The following is a 22342-nucleotide window of genomic DNA, read 5'->3' as shown; positions in this document are numbered from 1 at the left end:
GTGACCAGGATGCCAGGTGTCCCTGCCATCTCTGAAACTAGTCAGATCTGATTGTCCCCAACTTCACCCCATCCCATCCCTCGTCTCTGGATCGTCAGCAGACTACAAGGTAGAGGCACCACTGTGACAACCTGCAACTTGGCCTCCATAAAGGAACACAGGGCCCAGGTGCAGTGGGTGGCTCATGCCTGTAATCCCAGCTCTTTGGGAGGCCAAGGCAGGTGGATCATCTGAGGTCAGGAGTTCAAGACCAGCCTGACCAACATGGTGAAACCCTGCCTCTACTAAAAATACAAAATTAGCCGGGTGTGGTGGCAGGCACCTGTAATCCCAGCTACTTGGAAGGCTGAGGGAGGAGAATCGCTTGAACCCGGGAGGCAGAGGTTGCAGTGAGCCAAGATTGAGCCATTGCACTCCAGCTTGGGCAACAAGAGTGAAACTCTGTCTCAAAAAATAATAATAATAATAAAGGAACATAGCCCTGCTGACCACCCAGCAGGAGAGGTTATGGAAGGCTAGGGTCTAGCCACCCCTATGGTCTGCACCATGCCTAAAGCATAAGTGTATGGGTTATCAAAGATAGCTTTTTTAGTTTGCTTTTGGGCCTAACAAGCATCCTTCATGCCTTTGTCTAGCCACAGAACAGTGGTTTGGGCAAAATCCACTCCATGACCCTCCTCCCCGACCCGATCTCAAGGCTCAGACCTGGCCAATGTCCTCCATCCTCCTGATGACAATAGTTGATTTAAGGATGGCCACATGATCTGAACTGCCACAATCACAATCATCTCTAAAATTGTGCTATCCGTGCTGGTGGAAAGGCTCCCTCTTCCTCCACCACCTTGAGAACACCATCTAAAGCAGGAGGCGCTAGTAATCATCTTTCCCTCCACAGGGGGAAATCCTGCCCAAGAATGGAGTCAACATGGAAGAAGACAGAGCCATGAGATGGACTCAGCCTGACAGCCTCATTTAGATGCTTGGATCCAGCAGGGCCCAAAGACCCCAAAGTCAGCAAGTTCCCACTTTTTTTTTTTTTTTTTTTTGAGATGGAGTTTGTTGCCCAGGCCGGAGTGCAGTGGTGCGATCTTGGCTCACTGCAACCTCTGCCTCCCAGGTTCAAGCGATTCTCCTGCCTCAGCCTCCTTAGTAGCTGGGATTACAGGTGCCTGCCACCACGCCCACACCACACCTCAGGCTATCCACCTGCCTCGGCCTCCCAAAGTCCAGGGATTACAGGTGCGAGCCACCGCGCCTGGCCAGTTCCCGCTTTTTAAACAAATTAGTGTTAGATTTCTCTCCCTTTGCAACCTGAAAGTCCCAGCTGTCTTCATTTTATGCCTGTTAAAAACACCACAGGAATTTAACGCATAATTTGTTATGGAATAATTTACAGTTTTTAATAAGAAAATTCATTTCTATTCCAAGGTTAAAAGATACTATTTAAAAAAAGAAAAAAATTAATTTCTGAGACAATTATGTCACAAGTCACGAGCTAATCTATGGGCATGTTTCTGCTTTACAATTTTAAATAACGAAAAATTAGGTTGACTAGTGCCTTGTTCACAATATTAAAATAATCACACGTTCAAGTAGTTATTTTAACTGTACATACCTTTAGGGAGTTCCGTATCTTGAATGGGATATTTGTCTGACTGTAGAAACCAATAAAAGAGGAGAGTTATTTTTAAATGCCATGTAAGATCAAAGTGAAAAGAAAGCTTTGTCTTGGGAAAGTTATGACTTCAATTAAAAACTTGAAAATGTTTAACTTCAAACTTATCAACTGGCCTTATCCATTGATTGTGTTTATTCTCAGTCGACAGGAATGAAATCAAGGTTGACAAGAGGTTAATGCTGGAACATGAAACAGAATAAGCCTTCCAAATTTCCACAGCTTGGACCACGAAACTACACTTCCTCTCTTTTCTGCAGTGCTAGCCTCCTGCAGTTTACAATTGAGGAGCATTTGTTGTCATGAATTATGAGGACAGATGCATTTCTTCTCACCGTTTCTGCAATAGTCACTGGGGTCAATAAGCATGTGTTCTGGGCAGTACTCACTATTGCAGAGCTCTGGCCCGGGTCGACTGAGACAGGATGATTCAAAAGATCCCTTCCCTACTGACTGCACAAAGATCTAAAAATCAGTAATTATGCAAAATTCAGCACAGTTCCTCAATGCATCAGTTGAGAATAATACTGTTACAGGAATTCAAAATAGCAAATGTTCTCACAATCACATATATTTCTTTTCATTTATTCATACTTACATGCTGATATCTAAAGTTCCGGAAACTTATTTCAGACTAAACAATGTAGCCATTTCTGAAAACGTCCATGAGAGGAATGAAAAGGAGCCTAATTTCCCAACCCTGTCCCCTAACCCCTGCTCGGCTCCCAACTCCACTCAGCCCTGTCCTTCAGCCTGAACAAAATTACACCTCAACAATTTCCTGTAGCTCCCCACCCATGTCTTCCTCCGAGAGAGGAGAGAAAGAAAGAAATGGAGAATTGAGGGTTTTGTTTTAAATGCCTTTCCTGGGAGTTTCTTTGGAGCTGGGCAGTAAAGTTTCAAAACTTCTAGAAGCCTCCAACCTCTCCCAACAAAAATAAATTAGTAAATAAAAATTAATCACACAGAATAGTCCTACAGTTCTACCCCAGATCAAATTAGTTCTCATCATTCTACTCCCAAGACCGTGGAACACAAACCTGTACTAGAACATTTATCACTCTGTTTCAAAAAGAGGCTGGGTGCGGTGGCTCACGCCTGTAATCCCAGCACTTTGGAAGGCTGAGGCAGGCAGATCGCCTGAGATCAGAAGTTCGAGACCAGCCTGGCCAACATGGTGAAACCCCATCTCTAATAAAAATACAAAAATTAGCTGGGCATGGTGGCCCGTGCCTGTAATCCCAGCTGCTCAGGAGGCTGAGTTACGAGAATTGCCCCGGGAGGCGGAGGTTGCAGTGAGCTGAGATCGTGCCATTGCACTCCAGCCTGGGCAACAGAGCAAGAGTTGGTCTCAAAAAAAATAAATAAATAAAAATAAACAGTACTTGTCTATTTCCTCAGATAGACTGAGTTTTCCCAGAGATGGAACTACATACAATCTGTGCATTCCCAGATTGTAACATAGTTTTAAGTAAACATCCACTGAAAGTCTGCATGGAAGAACACAGAAGCCAGAGCAAGTGCAGGGCTCCTAGAAAGATGATGCTGGAGCTAGCCCTAGAGAATGGCTGAGAATTGGATGAACTCAGAAGAAGCAGCAAAGTAGTTGCAGGTGGCAGGCATGGCAGGAGCAGGGATCAGGTGGCTGGAAGAGCTGAAGGTACAGAACTGAAACAGAGAGTTTGTTGGAGGTGGACAGAGGAAGGCGGGATTAGATGAGAAATGATGGACCCAATTTCTAAGAAAGACCAAGAAAGATAAGCAAAGGGATTTAGGTGGGATGCCCTTCTAGGTTCTTGGGAAACTTGCTACCTGCCTTGCACTGACTTTGCATGAGGGAAGATGGTCAACACAGTCTTGCAAGAAGTCAGACAAGCAGGCAATGACAATTCTCTGAGATGGCAAATAGGGATTGGGCTACGGAGAAGGGAGCACCTGAAGGTCCCAAGGCAAGTAAGGCTTCGTAGATCAGGGGAGCACTTGAAGTGAGATGGGAAAAAGCACAGGAGTTCATTAGGTAAAGATGCAGGGAGATTTTCCTTGCCAGAGGGAACAGCATTATTGCTACCCTGGGAGGGTGAGAGGGCATGGGGTATTAAGAAGCACCACATAGCTACACAGGGCTGGGTCAGCAGGTGAGCAGTGGATGCTGAGGTAAGGCCATGGAGGACCTCATCTCCCATGTCAAGGGGTATATACTAAATCCTGTACCCAGCGGGAATATTGTGGGTTGAATTCTGTCTCCCAAACCAGATGTGTTGAAGTCCTAACCCCCAGTTCCTCAGAATATGACTTTATTTGGAAATAGGGTAGTTGTAGAGGTAATTAGTTAAGTTATGAGGAGGGTAGGCCCTTGACCCAATATTACTGGTATCTTTAAAAGAAGAGACAAGGGCCAGGCACGGTGGCTCACGCCTGTAATCCCAGCACTTTGGGAGGCCAAGGCAGGCGGATCACCTGAGATCAGGAGTGCGAGACCAGCCTGACTAATATGGTGAAACCCCGTCTCTACTAAAAATACAAAAAAATTAGCCAGGCCTGTTGGTGGGCACCTGTAATCCCAGCTACTTGGGAGGCTGAGGCAGGAGAATCACTTGAACCTGGGAGGCAGAGGTTGCAGTGAGCCGAGATCACGCCATTGCATATTGCACTGCAGCCTGGGCGACAAGAGTGAAACCCCATCTCAAAAAAAAAAAATAAAAGAACAAGAAGAAGAGGAAGAAGAAGAAGAAAGAAGAAGGAGAAGGAGAAGGAGAAGAAGAGACAAGACACAAACACCCCGGGAGAAGATGGTCATGTGCTAACGAGTGAGAGAATGGAGTGATGCTTCTATAAGCTGAGGAGTTTCCACGATGGCTGGCAACCACTACAAGCTAGAAGAGACAAGGAAAGATTCTTCCCTATGGGTCTCAGAGGGAGAATGGCCCTGAGGACACCTTGATTTCAAGCTTCCAGCCTCCAGAACCAGGAGCAAATACATTTCTATTGTGAAAGCTGCCCAGTCTGTGGTATTTTGTTGCAACAGCCCTAAGAAACTATTAAGAGGGACACTTTGGAAAGATCACTTTGTCCCCAGCATGGAGAAGTAATTAGAGGTAGCCGAGCCCCAAGGTGAGCATAAGGACATGGCTCCAAGGGAGGGAAAGAAAACCTGGTATCAGGAAGTAAGCAGGATACCAGGGAGAACTGGAGAGTCAAAGGTGGGGGCAGTGGGAAGGGAAAGAAGGCAAACTGAATAACACTTTATAGAAACCAAAGGCTTTAGTAACAAGCTACTCCAGAGACGTATAAGCCATGGCCACAGAGTTGTTCTTCGTTCCATTTTGATCAGAGAGAAGAGACTGAGAATTTTTCATAGGAATTTCCAGTGGGTATCAAAGCTTGACCCCCTACACTGTCCACAATTTACCAAGCCAGGGGTAATTAAAGGACAGGAAAACAAACACCTCAGGTCCTCAAGACACCTAAGATTTAAAGACATTTAGTTGAATTATATGAAGTGTATTCTGTGTCGCTGTAACTAAATTAGTTAACCAAAACTTTTCATGAGTTGGTAGATCCCATCCTCTGAGGATCTGGAACAGAAGGAATGTGTCCTACACAATATGCCCATCACACATGCTGCCTGACAGAGAGCACCGCTTTGGCCCTCAGCAAGAAGCAGTGCTGGGCAGGAGAACAGGGCTCCGGTCTAGGTGGCGGCACACTTCCATTAACTGTCCTTTCTGCATCTGTAGGATGGGGGTACCTGCCCCACCATCTCAAGGGATGGTTGGGAGGATCTTGGGAGGTTGAAAAATAATGATGGCAGCCATAAAAAAGAACAAAATTCTGTCCTTTGCAGCAACATGGATGCAGCTGGAAGCCATCATCCCAAGTGAAATAACTCAGAAACAGAAAATCAAATACTGCATGTTCTCACTTATAAGTGGGAGCTAAAGAATGGGTACACACGGACATAAAGATGGAAATAACAGGCACTAGGGACTCCAAAAGGGGGGAGGTTGGGAGGAGGGCTCAGGGTTGAAAAATTACCTATTAGGTACAGCGTTCACTATGTGGGTGATGGATTTATGAGAAGCCCAAACCTAACCATTATGCTATGCATCCACGTAACAAAGCTGCGTATGTACCCATGGAATCTGAAATTAAAATGATAATAATAATAAAACCATAAAATGAATTTTAAAAAACCAATATATGTGAAATCTTTGGATACCCTTAAAGCAATAGCCTCAGAATGGTTACGGGAGGGTGGGGAGAGGATGAGGCTCAGAAGGCAGCTGCTAGAATTAAACGCTGTAACTGAGGTAAATCCAACAGCATGTGTCCATCTGGCATCCAGGCTGCTCCATTACCAGACCAGTAGTATTAAAAACAGGCAAGTAGGCCAGGCACGGTGGCTCACATCTGTAATCCCAGCACTTTGGGAGGCCGAGGGTAGCAGATCACCTGAGGTTAGGAGTTCAAGACCAGCCTGGCCAACATGGTGAAACCCCCACTCTACCAAAAACAAAAAAAATTAGCCAGGCATGGTGGCGCATGCCTGTGGTCCCAGCTACTTGGGAGGCTGAGGCAGGAGAATCGCTTGAACCTGGGAGGCAGAGATTGCAGGGAGCTGAGATCGCGCCACTGCACTCCAGCCTGGGTGAGAGAGCAAGACTCTGTCTAAAAAAAAATAAAAATGAAAAATGAAATTAAAAAACCCAGGAAAGTGGACAAAGCCCTCACATAATGTAATATCACCTCCAATACGAGCAAAAGAAGAAAAGAATCTAATGCCATTTTTAGCCTGGAGAAACCCAAAGTTTATTATTATCACATAGAATACCAAGATAAAGCAGTTTTTCTTAGAAAAATCTTACTTTGGGGTTTCTGATGCACATGTAAATACTGAGTAATAAAAGCGTAAAGAAATAACAAAGAAAAAAAGCAAAACAATAATTATCACCATTAGTGTAAAATTTGTCACCTACCATGTTAAAGGATAAAGTGCTAGGGTCTGTGTCTTCCACTGGTTCCTTTGCCATATGATCTGTAAAAAGAACAAAAACAAACAAATAGAGCAGGTTTGCTTTAATTTAAAACCACAAATGAGTCCTTTGATAACTGTCTCTATACAGAGGCAAGTAATTTTACTTAGGCTGAAGAAAACCTTACTTCTTTTTTTTTTTTTTTTTTAAGAAATAGGATTGGCTGGGTGAGGTAGCTCATGCTGTAATCCCAGCACTTTGGAAGGCCAAGGTGGGTGGATCACTTGAGGTCAGGAGTTCGAGACCAGCCTGGTCAACATGGTAAAACCCTGTCTCTACTAAAAAATAAAATAAAATAAAAATAAAAATTAGGTGGGCGCCTGTAATCCCAGCTACCCAGGAGGCTGAGGCAGGAGAATCACTTGAGCCCAGGAGTCGGAGGTTGCAGTGAGCCAACACAGTGCCACTGCACTCCAGCCTGGGACACAGAGTGAGACTCCGTCTCAAAAAAAAAAAAAAAAGAAAGAAAGAAAGAAAGAAAGAAAGAAAGAAAGAAAGAAAGAAAGAAAGAAAGAAAGAAAGAAAAAAGAAATAGGGTTTGCTCTGTAGCCCAGGCTGGAGTACACTCAGTGGCACAATCACAGCTCACTACAACCTTGAGCTTCCGGCCTCAAGAGATCCTCCCACCTCAGCCTCCCAAAGCACTGGGATTACAGGCATGAGACACCGCACCCGGCCTGAAAGTCTTACTTCCAATTATTAGTTGAGACAAAATAAAGACGAACAGATTCAGACTGCATCAAGAAAGAGATTAATAAAAAGAAACTATAGGCCAGACGCAGTGGCTCACGCCTGTAATCCCAGCACTTTGGGAGGCCAAGCTGGGCAGATCACCTGAGGTCAGGAGTTCAAGATCAGCCTGGTCCAACATAGGGAAACCCCATCTCTACTAAAAATACAAAAATTAGCCTGGCATAGTGGTGCACACCTGTAGTCCCAGCTACTCGGGAGGCTGAGGCAGAAGAATCGCTTGAACCTGGGAGGTGGAGGTTGCAGTGAGCTGAGATCACACCACTGCCCTCCAGCCTGGGTGACAGAGCAAAACTCCATCTCAAAAAAATAAATTAATTAATTAAAAATATAAAAAGTAACTACATAAAAAACCCCACCATATTTTGGAACAGGTTACCTATAAATATCTTCAAATACCCAGAGTTACAAACAACCACAAACTATGCAGGCATCACATTAATGACTCTCTTGCCTACTGAATTTGACACTACCTTCGGCAGGAATGACTCCATTCTGAATCTACTTCTTTCCTGATTTCCTATTTTGCTGCAACTCATTTTTCTTAATCTTCTGAATGTTGTTTATGTGGACTAATAAAGAAAAAACATAGTTTTTTATCAAAAATAATCTTGATTTCTCAATATTTTGTTTCTGATACTTTATCACTTGACGCATTGAAGGAATTTAAAGGGGAAATACGGAAAAAGGCACAGACCTCAGTCAGGACCTAATTAGTACAAATTAGAAAAGTTTCCCATCTCCAAAATGCTTTATAAGACATCTGCCAGAGAGCTGTCTCAATAAATAATCAAATCTTTTTGCGTGGGATCCTCCAGATTTGTGCAGTGCACAACCTGCAGTACCCTAAGTGGCAGTCGTGGGTCCGCCAAGAGTCAGCATTCACTTTTGATCCAAATCCTCATTAAGTACATATTGCAGACTAGGAATTAGGTCCTGGGAATGCCTTTGGGGATCCAAATAAGCACAGTAGGACAATTTGTCAAGATAATAATTTGTGTGTGTTCTTCCTAGGTGTTTCCCAGCTGAGAATGTGTCTGAACTTTCCACAGTTTCTTTGCCCTGCAGGTGTTGATAATGCCCAAAGAAGTTTCGAAAAGGCAACATCTCTTTGTTTTATGACAGCCTCCAGTCACTGAAGAGAAATGGGGATGAATGGAGAGAGCCTTTGCCATTGCCTCCCATGGAGCAGAATACAGACATCTGCAGAGCATGAAGGTGGCAAGACTGCATCAGAGACAGCACGGAGCAGCCTAACCCCCGGGGACCGCGGCCCAGCCCCAGCAAAGAGACCTGTGCCCTGTGTCCAGCACAGAAACAGAGGGCTGCTGGGCCTCAAGGGACTTCTCAGGCCAGGACCATAAGACAGCAATGCCTCCCTGATGCACCACAAATTTGAGGTCCTTTCCTAGTTTTTCCCAGCACCACATGAACCCCTCAGATTCCTGTGTGGCCCTAAGGGACAGAGCCCCAGTTCTGACTGAAGTGGAATTTCCTGCCAGTCCAGTGCAATACACACTCAGATTTGGATTTAAATGGATAGAAAGAAAATGAAAAACAAATCGTGTTGCTAACACCTCCCTGAGATGGCAGAACTCTTACTGCCCAAGCAACAAGTAATGATACAGAGCCCTCAGTGCTAAGGCAGTGGCAGTGCAGGACAACCAGGGGACACCCAGACCGAGCACTCGCAGCCTGGGGAGCTCCCGGAGAGAGGATGGGTGGGAGAAGAGCCTGCAGAGGGCCCGAGGGCTGAGTCTGGAAGGATGAGTTGACATGGTAGCGAGGGAAAAGCATTCTAGGCAGAGGGAATAGCACAGCCATAGAGAAGAGAGAGAACATGACACATCAACATACAGTCACAGGACAGACCATGTATATGATGGTGGTCCCATAAAGATTAGACCACCGTCTTCTCACCATACCTTTTCCATGTTGAGATATGTTTAGACACACAAATAGCACTGTGTTATAACCGCCTGCTGTATTCAGGGTGGGCTCATGCTGTGCAGGTGTGTAGCCCTGGAGCAATGGGCTGTACCAAACAGCCCAGGAGTGTTGTAGGTTACACCATCTAGGTTTGTGTAAGTGAACTCTGTGACACTCACCAGCTACGAAACCATGTAGTGATGCATGTCTCACAGTGTATCCCTGTTGTTAAGTGACATATGACGATGCTTCAGATGAGTCCTTACAGCCGGACACACGTGCATTCGGTTTTCCAGTTTTTCCTTCCCATCCTTCTCACACGCTGGTTCCTAGCTGGGGAGGGGGTGGTAGAAGCCACCACAAAATAGCCCGAAGTCCCTTCTACCTCCTCCTATCACAGCCTAGTCTCACATATTTCATCTTCACTAAAGGGTACCTGGAGGATACGGTTTAAAAATGCCATCCTGCCAGGAGTGTGTCTTGTTAATAGCATCAACACAGTGAAATTTCAGGTAAATGGGTTTGGAGTGTGGAGCCAGGGGTGGGGTGAGGCTGGGGGCTTTTAAATGCTCTGACACCATCCTCTGCAAACAATGCCCGCTGTGTCCAGGACAAGTTAATCCTGTTTCCTACAGGAAAATTAGAATGAGCAGGGGAAAAAAGGAAAGAAAGAAAGAAAGAAGGAAGGAAGGGGAAGGGAAGGGAAGGGAAGGAAGGAAGGAAGGAAGGAAAGAAAAGAGAAAGAAAGAAAGAAAGAAAGAAAGAAAGAAAGAAAGAAAGAAAGAAAGAAGAGGAAAATGCAGTAGATCGCTGGGAAAGCGATCATTGAGGACACACACAGGACAGTTAAAAGCAAGGAAGGACCGGTCCTCAGTGGCACATCACTAAGAGCTAGCAGTCTGGCCTTAAACAAGTCTAGAGCTGTGGCCTTGGACAAGCCTAGAGGTGTGACCTTGGAGAAGTCACGTAAGCTTTCTAAGCCTCGGGCTCTTCCTCTGCACCATGAGGAGTCCCAGGTCTCCGGATCCCACACTCAGCTTACTACCATTATTCTGGATTTGGGAACCGCCTGGGTGGGTGAATTTCAATCAACACCCCTCAGACTCTGACCGAGTTCTGTGAGATCCCAGGGCTTGTGTTGGAGGGTTATGAGGCCAACAAGGTAGAGACAGAAGACATCACAGGCTTATAGGCACAAAGTCTCTTGCTTCGGTCTGACATCTCAGAATAAATGGAACTTAAGATGAGAAAGACACAGAGAATTTAGGTTTTTTTGTTTTCTGAAGCACAAAAATGAAGCGAGAGGGGAACTGGGAAAGGCACTACTTTTAGAACAGGTATTAGAGGCATTTTCAGGTCTTTTTTAAAAAATTAATTACTTAATTTTTTTTTGAGATGGAGTCTCACTCTGTCGCCCAGGCTGGAGTGCAGTGGCGTGATCTCGGCTCACTCCAATCTCCGCCTCCTGAGTTCAAGCGATTCTCCTGCCTCAGCCTCCTGAGTAGCTGGGATTACAGGTGCCCACCACTATGCCCGATTTGTTTTTCCATTTTTAGTAGAGATGGGGTTTCCCCATGTTGGACCAGGATGGTCTCAAACTCCTGACTTCAGATGATCCACCCACCTCAGCCTCCCAAAGTGCTGGGATTACAGGTGTGAGCCACCGCGCCAGACATTTTTTTTTTGAGACGGCGTCTCACAGTGTCACCCAGGCTGGAGTGCTGCGATGTGATCACCGCTTACTGCAGCCTCAACCTCCCAAGCACAAGCGATCCTCCCACCTCAGCCTCCCAAGTAGCTGGGACCACAGGCATGCATCACCATGCCCAGCTAATGTATGGGGGATTTTGTCTCTGTTTTTTGTAGAGACGGGGTCTCGCTATATTGCCCAGGCTAGTCAGGTCTTTTATGATTTTTCTGATTGCGGTTCTGACTTTATCAGCCTTTGCCTTATATCAAGCTGTGGATTAAGTTCTTACATACATGTTACTGCCAAATACACTCATTGACCCAGGCCCACGGTGGCGCCCATGCACTGTATCTGATACTGCACCTTCTCCCCGGCCTTTGTTTTAGATCCTGGCAGACTCCTTTTGTTCTCACAGGTCCAGATGTGAGTGTGTACCAGGGAAGTTATTTGGAGGAGATCAGATCCTGGCTATTTGAGACTGATTCAGAAGTGGAAAGTTGCCCTAAGATCTTTCTTAGGGCCTTGGAGTTGCATGTTTATAATACTATTAAGTGTAAAATCAAATCGTTTATCTAGAAGCTTTAAAATGTTTGTTTTTCCCAGCCCCCGCCTAACAGCAGGCTGAGCCTTCAGGCAAGGCTCTGATATCTGATAGGACACGCAGAGGAGCAGAGGAGAAGAGGGGCCATGTGAGCCCAGCGGAGACAAGACCAGTGGTTTCGCCAGGGCCAGTGCGGGATCTGTCCTCTGCTCATGGCTTCCATCTTATGCCAGGCTGTGCTTTTCTGCCAAAGCTGCCTGGGCTCCCCCAGGTTGGTGACTCTGCACAAGGCTCAGATCACCTCAAATTAGCTGGTAACTGACTGATGGGGATATCTCTGCCGGCAGTGAGAATGAGGTTTAACTCCCTCAAGCATATTCTGGAAAGTTCCTCAAAAGGCATGAGAGAAACCTGGTGAACTGATGCATCAGGGCTGGCGAGGGCACCTGGCCTGGCTCACAGAGGCTGCGGGTGAGAGCAGGCAGGGCGGGCTGCACCCTCATTTTCTTTCTGTGGGTCCTAAATCCCTAACTTAAATCTCAGGAGGTGAACAGAGCACCTCTGCATCCCCCTCCTGCTTTAAGAGTCCATGAGTGGTGAGTAGTAGTATCAATATGGGTCAAAGAGCACCTCCAAGCTGAAAGTTCACAATTAAACTTTCAAAGCTCTAGGCTGGGCACGGTGGCTCACACCTGTAATCCCAGCACTTTGGGAGGCCGAGGCAGGCAGATCACGAGGTCAGGAGATCGAGACCATCCTGGCTAACATGGTGAAACCCCGTCTCTACTAAAAATACAAAAAATTAGCCGGGCATGGTGGCGGGCGCCTGTAGTCCCAGCTACTCAGGAGGCTGAGGCAGGAGAATGGTGTGAGCCCGGGAGGCGGAGGTTGCAGTGAGTCGAGATCGCGCCACTGCACTCCAGCCTGGGTGACAGAGCGAGACTCCGTCTCAAAAAAAGAAAAAAGAAAAGAAAAAAGCTTTCAAAGCTCTCACTTTGAAAAGTTCGAAAAGGTGGCTCACGCCCGTAATCCCAGCACTTTGGGAGGCCAAGGCGGGTGGATCACTTGAAGTCAGGAGTTCGAGACCAGCCTGGCCAACACGGTGAAACCCCATCTCTACTAAAAATACAAAAATTAGCCAGGCATGGTGGCACACGCCTGTAATCCCAGCTACTGGGGACGCTGAGGCAGGAGAATCGCTTGAACCCAGGAGGCAGAGATTTCGGTGAGCCAAGATCTCAACACTGCACTCCAGCCTGGGCAACAGAGAAAGACTCTGTCTCAAAAAAGAGAAAAGAAAAGAAAAGAAAAGAAAAGTTTGAAAAGTTTAAAAGCCTCCCTAGTGTCTTCTCTGCATGGCATGGCTTACACACAGTCTCAGCTAAGCCTTACAGTAACCCCGAGGAAGGCATTAGGCATCCCCTTTTTCACACATTGAGTACCCAAGATCACAGGGTAAGTGGTAAGTGGAAAAGCCAGAACTTGTATCTGGGACTTTCTGGCTTCATAATCTGCCTGTTTTCCAGTATAATCAGGTTCTAGAAGTGCCTCATGGCCAGGTGCGGTGGCTGACATCTGTAGTCCCAGCACTTTGGGAAGCCAAGGTGGGAGGATTGCTTGAGTTCAGGATGTTTGAGAACAGCCTGGGCAACATAGTGAGACCCCATCTCTACTTATTTAAAATAATAAAAAATAAAATAAAAATTTTGAGACACGGTTTCACTCTCACCCAGGCTGGAGTGCAGTGGCTTAATCACAGCTCACTGCAGCCTCCACCTCCTGGGCTCAAGCAATCCTCCCACCTCCTCCTGAGTAGCTAGGACTACAGACATACGCTGTCACATCTGGCTAATTTATTTTTATTTTGGTAGAGAAGGGGGTCTCACTATGTTACCCAGGCTGGTTTCAAACTCCTGAACCCACCTGGCTTCCCAAAGTGCTGGGATTACAGGCACGAGCCACCACGCCTGGCCAATAAAATAAAATTTAAAATGGAAGTGGGCTGGGCACAGTGGCTCACATCTGTAATCCCAGTATTTTGGGAGGCCGAGGCGGGCAGATCACCTGAGGTCAGGAGTTTGAGACCAGCCTGACCAATATGGGAAAACCCCATCTCTATTAAAAATACAAAAATTAACTGGGCATGGTGATGGATGCCTGTAATCTCAGCTACTCAGGAAGCTGAAGCAGGAGAATCGCTTGAACCCGGGAGGTGGAGGTTGCAGTGAGCCGAGACAGCACCACTGCACTCCAGCCTGGGCAACAAGAGCGAAACTTGGTGTCAAAATAAAATAGAAGTGGTTCATACACTGACCACCCGACAGACTCTCTTGAGAAGGTGAGTGTCTGTGTGTCCCATTTCCCCTTTTTATATGGGCACCAATCACATTGGTTTAGACCCCACTCTGATGATTTCATTTTGACTTGGTTACCTCTGGAAAGACTCTGTTTCCGAAGAAAGTTACATTCTGAGGTACTAGGAATTCCGACTTCAACATATCTTTTTAGAGGGACACAATTCAACCCGTAACAGTTCACACTCTGCCCCCTGCCCTTCCTTTCCACATGCAGAATCTATTTGCCTCCTCTCGACATCCCCAAAAGCGTTAATCATTCCAGCATCCACTCCAAATCCTAAATCTCATCTACTCTTCTTCAACTCAAAGACTCAAATCCCATCATCTACCAAATCAGAGCCTCTTCAGGAATGCTGGGAAACACATACGGTATGCAACAGCCTCTCCAGAAAGAATCCTCAGCACATAACCCGAAACAGACACTGGAGGGGTGGCCGAGGACTGCACTGCCACATTCTGACATCAGATAGCGGTGAATGCTTCCTAGAGACGGTTTCTCAAAGGAAGTTCAAACATCTCTAAAGATGTCCTTTCAGAGAACACAAGGAAGTATGTCAGGACTTCCTGGCCTTCCCAAGCATCCTGAGCCAGAAAAGTGCAGTCACTGTGCTTTCTAGTGAAGAATTACAGGCAATTATTTGAATGTGTGATTGCAGGATTAATTTCTTTCTCATTTGTTATTTGTGTGTTGTTTTCTACCATAGCTTTTTTTTTTTTTTTTTTTTTGAGACAGTCTTGCTCTGTCACCCAGGCTGGAGTGCAGCAGTGTGATCTCAGCTCACTGCAACCTCTGCCTCCTGGGTTCAAGTGATTCTCCCACCTCAGCCTCCCATATAGCTGAGATCACAGGTGCCCAGCTAATTTTTGTATTTTTATTAGACATGGAGTTTCGCCATGTTGGCCAGCCTGGTTCTTGAACTCCTGACCTCAGGTGATCCACCTCCCTCGGCCTCCTAAAGTGCTGGGATTATAGGCGTGAGCCACCGCTCCCAGACCATAACTTTTCTTTTGACTGCTATTGTCATTATTGGATATAAAAAAGGCTTGGAGGTGGGGTGTGGTGGCTCACTCCTATAATCCCAGCACTTTGGGAGGCCAAGGAGGGCAGATTGCTTGAGCTCAGGAGATTACTTGGGCAATATGGCGAGACCCCATCTGTACTAAAAATAAAAAAATAAATAAATAAAAAAATAGCCGGGTGTGGTGGTACAAGCCTGTGGCCCCAGCTACTCAGGAGGCTGAGGTGGGAGGATTGCTTGAGCCCAGGAGATGGAAGTTGCAATGAGCCAAGATCGTGTCACTGTACTCCAGCCTGAGTGCAGAGCGAGACAGAAAAAACAAAAGGAAGTTTTTCTGGAGTCCTGAGACATATTCAGGATTCCAGAAGCTCTCAGAGCTGCAGGGGTGCTGCTGCGTGGTGGTGCTGACACTGTTTCATTGAGCTTCCTCTGTCTTTTCAGCACCCCACCCTGACCTCGGCTACTCTGTCAACCTCAGACCCCACAGCAGGGGCTGAACAAGCTGGGAAAGGGGCAAGGATCACAGAAGTACATCCCTACAGCAACTTCTCTGGAGGGCAGCCGAGCATTAAGTGTGTCAGCCAGGCTACTGACGGGGGATCAAACTGAAGAGGGCAGGGGAGGATGAGGGAAGACAGCAAACAAAGAGATAAGCTCAGGGAAAATGCTCGGGTATAGAGAAGGAAACTCACAAAGCAGAGGCGTTGTAAGAAAGGAAGAGAAATGAAGTGAGCATCGGGAAAACCCACATGGAGGAGAAAGAGAAAGGGCAGAAGGAGCAGAGAAGGGAAAACCACAGATTGCCATCCCTCTCTTTGGTGTATCTGCAGAAAGAATTGGCTGGTCCAGCTTTGCACATATGAGTGCTCCAGGAAGTGGTTTATCCTTTAGTCCTGGGTACTGCCCCCAATGCCACAGGAGGGTAGGTTGCCACCTTGGACCCATTGAAGCCCACAGGAGGGGCAGTGGGAGGTGAGTGCCACCACTGGGGCTGTCTTGAGTTGGTGGCCCAGGGCCAGGGTTCCCCCAGGAAACAGCCCTGCAGTGTGGAGTCTCAGAACAAAGGGAGAATGTGCTCTTTTGCAATGCTCTGTGGCCATCGGCACTTGCCTTCCTGTAACGAAGCAAGGAATTGTGCCACCTTTGACCCAGACCTTCAAAGCCCGGTTGTTTGTTTCTGTCTGTAAAATCTATCTGTATGAACAATCATGAACAAACAGATTTTACAAACATTTGACAGACAAATCTGGCTCATCCATTGTGAGACTGTTTCTCAGTGGGAGAGACACAGGGTGACAGCTACACTGTAACCACCATCATTGTTTTCCTTCCATGTGACTGTGACAGTCTTGTGAATTTTCTCAATGTAAAAAGTCACTTAAAATTAACTCATGGCCAGGGTGTGGCCAGGGCGTGGTGGCTCACGCCTGTAATCCCAGCACTTTGGGAAGCTGAAGCAGTCAGATCACTTGAGGTCAGGGGTTCCAGGCCAGCCTGGGCAACATGGTGAAACCCCGTCTCTACTAAAAAAGAAATACAAAAATTAGCCAGGTGTGGTGGCACACCCCTGTAATCCGAGCTACTTGGGAGGCTAAGGCAGGAGAATTGCTTGAACCCAGGAGGTGGAGGTCACAGTGAGCCAAGATCGCATCATTGCACTCCAGCCTGGGCAACAGAGTGAGACTCTGTCTCAAAAAAAATAAATAAATAAATAAATACAATTAACTCATAATATACTATAATCATATACATACTTTTGTTATATGCACGTGGATATACAAACATCTTACTTTAACTTTACAAAGAAAACTTAGTTAATACGGCTAACTCGATGAGTAAGTTCCTAAAATGCCAATATGGGAAGAGCTTTTTTCCCCCCAACTCTTTAAAGGGCCTGTGGTTAAATTTTATAACCTTCCTTCATTCACTGAGGTGGTATTTGCCCAGGGCTTACTATGTGCGGAGTACTATGCTGAGTGTTAGGGAGAGCTACCACACAGACATGGCCTCTGTCCATGAGTTTATTTCATACTGGAAATAGCCACAGTGGCCAAATAATCACAGCTAGAAATTCTGACAGGTGCCAGAAAGGAAAGGTACAGAGTTTGCTGAGCATGTATAACATCGGGCTGGATCCGGGTGACCTATGAGCTGAAATCTGGAGGTTAAGTAGAAGGAAACGGGTGGGTGGAGGATGGGGTGAGGGCTGGAATGCAGGGGGCCTTCCAGGCCACAGGAACAAAGTTTGCAAAGGCCAGGAGGCACGAGGGTGCAAGAGGCTTCAAGGAAATGAAAGGAGGCAGCACGGCTGCGTGCAGAGAGCAGGGGTCAAGCTAGGTGTCAGGTGAGGCAGGTGAAGGAATAGGTAGGGATTGATTGCACAGAGTCTGTAAGCCTCAAGGACTGAGGATCTGTAGGAGTGTTGGAAAGCCAGCACCGGATTCAAAGCCAGCACAGACAAATGGCAGAATCCGATTTGTTTTTAAAAGACGACTGGCTGGGCACAGTGGTTCACACCAGTAATCCCAGCACTCTGGGAGGCCGAGGTGGGTGGATCACTTGAGGTGAGGAGTTCGAGACCAGCCTAAAAATACAAAAAATTAGCCAGGCGTGGTAGTGTGCACCTGTAATACCAGTTACTTGGGAGGCTGAGACAGGAGAATCTCTTGAACCCGGGAGGCGGAGGTTGCAGTGAGTGGGGATCACGCCACTGCACTCCAGCTTGGGTGACAGAGTGAGACTCCATCTTGAAAAATAATAATAATAAAAATAAAATAAAAGATGGCCCTGGCAACCTTTTGCAGAATAGTTTACCAGAAGGCAAGAGTGGGTGTGAAAACCTACGTTAGAATGGTGTGAAAACACCAGGCGGGAGAAGAGTGTGGGAAATCAGGCGAGAGAGTATGGTCACTTGGTCTGGGGTAAAGCGAGCTCAAGATATGGGCACCATCTATGGTTTCATTACAGAAATAGGAGTAAGGGGGTGTCTCCTGTGGGTTGCAGAAACGAAACAATATGTTAGGAAGGGGAAATTGGGGTGTGTGTGCGTGCCTGTGTTTAAATGGAGGAGCGCTCATTTTATAGACAGAATAGAGTCCCAGAGCGGGAATGGACATTTGGATCATCTTTCAGATGGTCGAATATGTTCTTCAGTATCCTCTGCCAACTGGTGAGGAGGTCTCACCCTTAGGAGGCCTCCTTTCTCTTTGTAGGAAGCCCAAATCCATCTCTCTCTAAAGTTTTCACCGACAGGTTTGGGTTCTACCTCTTGAAGTCAAAGAGACAGATTCTTTCCACATGGCACCCTCTTATCATCATATCCTCTGTCCTCTCACTCTTCCACATGTTCTGGGATTTCGAAATCCCTTTGTTCCATGTTGCCCATTTGTTCCAGGTTGTGCACATCCATTTTGGCTGGGCTGGGCAGACTAAGAACACCATCTTGGGAAATCTGGAACCTGTAGCTTTTTATTTATTTATTTATTTATTTTGAGATACAGGTTTTTGCTCTGCCACCCAGGCTGGAGTGCAGTGGCTTACTGCAGCCTCAACCTCCTGGACTCAAGCAATCCTCCTGCCTCAGCCTCCCGAGTAGCTGGGACTATAGGTATGCACTGCCACATTTGGCTAAGTTTTCTATTTTTTGTAGAGTCAGGGTCTCACTATGTTGCCAAGGCTGATCTCAAACTCCTGGCCTGAAGCAATCCTCTTGCCTCAGCCTCCCAAAGTGCTGGCATTACAGGCCTGAGCCACTGCACCCAGCCACTGAGCTTTTTATACACTGTGGTCACTGCTGAGCTGTTTCCCAGCCCCCATCTTGCCTGGTACTGTCGATTTAGGGGAGCCCAAGTAGACTACATTTTATCTCCATGCAGTGTATCTCTCTCAAGATCTTTTTGAATTCCCCCACCCCCCACCCCTGCAATCATCATTTAATGAGATCTGAGGCCACTAGTAGTAAAATCCAGCCTAAAACACCCCTTGGCACCTTGTCAATTCAGTTCTCAGAAAAGGAGGTGGATGCTAGGGTAGGAGTGGAGTGGGATGGGGCGGTAGGAGGGTTTCTCCCTTTGTTTCCCCTTCTGTTTTTTCAAACAATAGGTATGGGGATGGGGAAGAATATCTAGACAATGTATTTATTTTCCGCATCCAATTGATAAAATGTTTACCAATCCCCACTTAAAAAAAAAGGTAGATCTTTCTTTGAAGTTTCCAAGAAACGCCCCCAAACCCAGCCATCACAATGCCAACTTAGTTGTTGGGTGTAGTCTTCTGACCACCTGCAGACACACTGTCTCCTTTTGACTGCTGAAGCCACAATTTAAGGATGGAACATTCAAACACGGCCCCTGCCCAAGCTCAAGAAATGAAATAGGAAACGCGTTTATCTAAACAGTTATATCAGGTTCTGTGTAACTCTCTTCAGTGTTTCCAACCTCAACAAAACCAAGTAAAGCCCCAGTGTACTCTGAGGGATAGATCATTCATTCGTGTGTTCAAGAAACACCCACGGACGTCACCGTCTAGGTTATAGGACAGCGGAGAGAGAGAACTCCAGGAAAGCGAGGTCTGGGACGGATTTTAGATTCACGTGAGAGAATAGAGAAAAATCTCCACTCCGACCTCGGGTACCAACACACAATATTTTAAAATAAAGACAGAACTAGAGGCCATTCTAATCACAGATGGGATCCCACAGGTGGGATCCGCCTCTCGATTCTGTGGATACCATCTGATGAAATAGCTCTGAGGGCCAATGTTTAGACAGACAAAACCATTTCATCAAAGTGCAATGGGAGAGAGGAAGAGGAGTAACGAGAAGGCATGTGAGCGGGGAGAAAGAAAAAGCCCGGGAGGCGAAAACGAAATCCACCCCCTTGCGCCCATTTCTGCCAGAGGTTTGCAGGACGTGTCTCAACCTGGCATCCCCAGTCCAGAACAAAAGCCACGGGGGCTGCGGCATGGGCAGGGGGAAGGCGCGCGGTGGGTGACGCGGGGCAGGGGCCCTGGGAGGGGCGGTCAGCAGCCGCTCGCGGGGCTGGACTGGGAGCCCCGTGCGACTCCGGGTCTGGCGCCTGGGTCGGGGGTGGTTCCCGGGCGTCCCTCGGGGGTCGCCGAGGCCCGGCCTCGATAGCCCTGCGGCTGCTGCGAGCGCCTCCCGAGCTCCCGCCCCGCGGTGCCCGCTCCAGGAGCGGGCGCGGCGCTGTGTCCCTTTACCTGAGCGCAGAGGGTCGTCCGGTGAAGCCATGGGGGCGGGTTAGGGGCAAACGAGCGTCCGAGCGGGGCTGGCAGGCCTCCGGGGCGCGGGAGGACCGTGGGACCACGGGGATGAAAAGTCCTGCGGTTCCGACGCGCCTGGAGCAAACCGTGGCTCTGCGCGCCCCTGCCCTCCTCCGCCTTCCCCTCCCTTCTTCTTCTCCTCCTTCGCTTCTTCCACGAGCTCACTTCCTGCTTTGGCAATTAGCAAAGCCCCTTCGCTGCGCGTCCCTCGGTACCTCCCTCCAGAGGCGCGGGGCGGGAGCCGGGGTGCCGCGACCCGGGACTGGGACGCCAGGCGGGGCCCCGAGTGTCCCGGGCGTCCCCAGCGCCCAGAATGCGCGTCCTGCCCGGTACCCACGTCCCCCTGGGCGGGTCCTAGCGGGGGGCTGACACGACTGCCGCCCGGGACAGACTGCGAGCGAAGGACTGGCCTTAAGAAACGGCTGCAGTCGCGGGTCGCTTTCCTGGCTCCCTACTCACGCCCTCAGCTGAGACACCAGAACTCCCCTTACACAGGCCTGGGCTGAGATGCCCGCCGGCGATCTGATATTTAGACAATTTCCTGATCTTTAAGCAGGCTCTGCCGCTGCATGATGGCACACGCTGGTACTTTCTATTTTGATTTTTCTTTGGCATTAGTTACTACATGACCTCCAGGGTGAGTGCTGCAGAAAAGGAGTGAACAGAAGTCGCCCGATACACACTCACAGCTTCTCTAGAAAAAAACAGCTTCGGGTTCTCTCAGAAAGGATGGCTTCAAATATTTAAAATATTACGTTTAAGTGGGGTTTTATACCCATTACTTGAGAACACGTTGGAATTGGTTATGAAGAATATATTTAAGATTGCTACATTTTAACTAAAGCTATCATCCATCATAAGCCTATTATAGGAAGGCGACAGGCATTTTAAATTAAATAGGAATCTTTGAAGAGCTCTAAATAATCTTTCTCTGCCTTCACACATAAGAACAGAAAGATAAAAGTCGGGTCGAAAAAGATAATAATAGTATTTAGTGTATAATATATCCAAGAATTATCATAAATAAACCACCTCTTGCTAAAAACTCAGCTCTGAGAAATCCAGGAAGACAGCAAATGCCTACGTACCCTCTTGGTGACCAGGAGCTTTAGTGCCTCTCCCCATCTGTTTAGTCGTCCTGAGGCCCATGGCGATGTTGAGTTTGGCTTCTTAATTCTCTGGAGTTTGCCATGGAAGAAGCAACAGATTGCGAGAAGATGCTCGCTGGTTGTCTGGCCAGAGTCAAACCTTCTAGATGAAAGCTCTCTGGGGAATTTGTAGGTGGGAGGATAAACTTCCTCTTGGTCTGCCTTCGGATAGGAAGGGAAATTTTTTTTAAGGGTATTTTATCTTAGAATCAATTTGGAGGTTTGGTTTGTGGTTCTTTCTGTACTTCTCATGGAGATGGAATTATTCTGACGTTGGCCGTCAGGAAACACTAGTTGAGTGAGCTTGTTAGCAGCCCAACCTCAAGCATTGCTCTAAAGCTGGTTTGCTTTTTGAAACTCTGAAATGTAATTCATCTTTTTATCATTCCCATTGTGCATTATATCAAATAGAAGATGGTAGTATATTTTAAGGGTTTTTTTTTTTTAAGGAAGATTGACTAGTTACGTAGTTATTATTCCCTTTCATTTTCATTTCCTCATGCCTCCTTTCCTATGAATTGCAACGATCCCCATCATTACCTTTATTTTTCCCATGTGCTTTGCGAACTATAAAGTATGACGCAAACGGGTGCTATTGTTCTTATGCACTTTACAAAAAAAGTAATTTAAAAATGATTCTCATTCACCAGAGTTCCCATACAATCAATTTGCTGTCACAATGTCCTTCAACTTTTATTTCTTTTGCTGTCCAAGAGTGTTTTAAACCACTGTTGAAAATAGACATTTTTGGGCTGGGTGCAGTGGCTCACACCTGTAACCCCAGCACTTTGGGAGCCCAAGGCAGGTGGATTATTTGAGGTCAGGAGTTCGAGGCCAGCCTGGCCAATGTGATGAAACCCCGCCGCTACTAAAAATACAAAAAACTTAGCTGGATTGGTGGCACATGCCTGTACTCCCAG

At 47.0% G+C, this 22342-nt stretch overlaps 1 protein-coding gene across 5 annotated transcripts in view; it reads right to left on the bottom strand.

Moving 5' to 3' along the window:
- Positions 1-22342, bottom strand: part of EDARADD (EDAR associated via death domain) — a 136224-nt gene that overhangs the window by 71001 nt on the left and 42881 nt on the right. For 2 of the 5 annotated variants that reach the window (XM_055372507.2, XM_055372519.2), the window contains 2 exons: positions 6652-6710; positions 1616-1655 (listed from right to left, as the gene is read on the bottom strand). In XM_055372507.2, coding sequence (XP_055228482.1) covers positions 1616-1655; positions 6652-6710 — 99 coding nt within the window. Of the gene's footprint in view, positions 1-1615; positions 1656-6651; positions 6711-7931; positions 8031-20211; positions 20708-21362; positions 21583-22342 lie in introns of those variants that run through there. The other 3 variants (XM_055372525.2, XM_055372510.2, XM_004028640.5) reach the window with 3 other exon arrangements.

This window comes from Gorilla gorilla, chromosome 1 (assembly GCF_029281585.2).
Source record: "Gorilla gorilla gorilla isolate KB3781 chromosome 1, NHGRI_mGorGor1-v2.1_pri, whole genome shotgun sequence".
NCBI lineage: Eukaryota > Metazoa > Chordata > Mammalia > Primates > Hominidae > Gorilla > Gorilla gorilla.
Note: the sequence above shows the minus strand (reverse complement) of the source record. Positions and strands in the feature narration are given on the sequence as shown.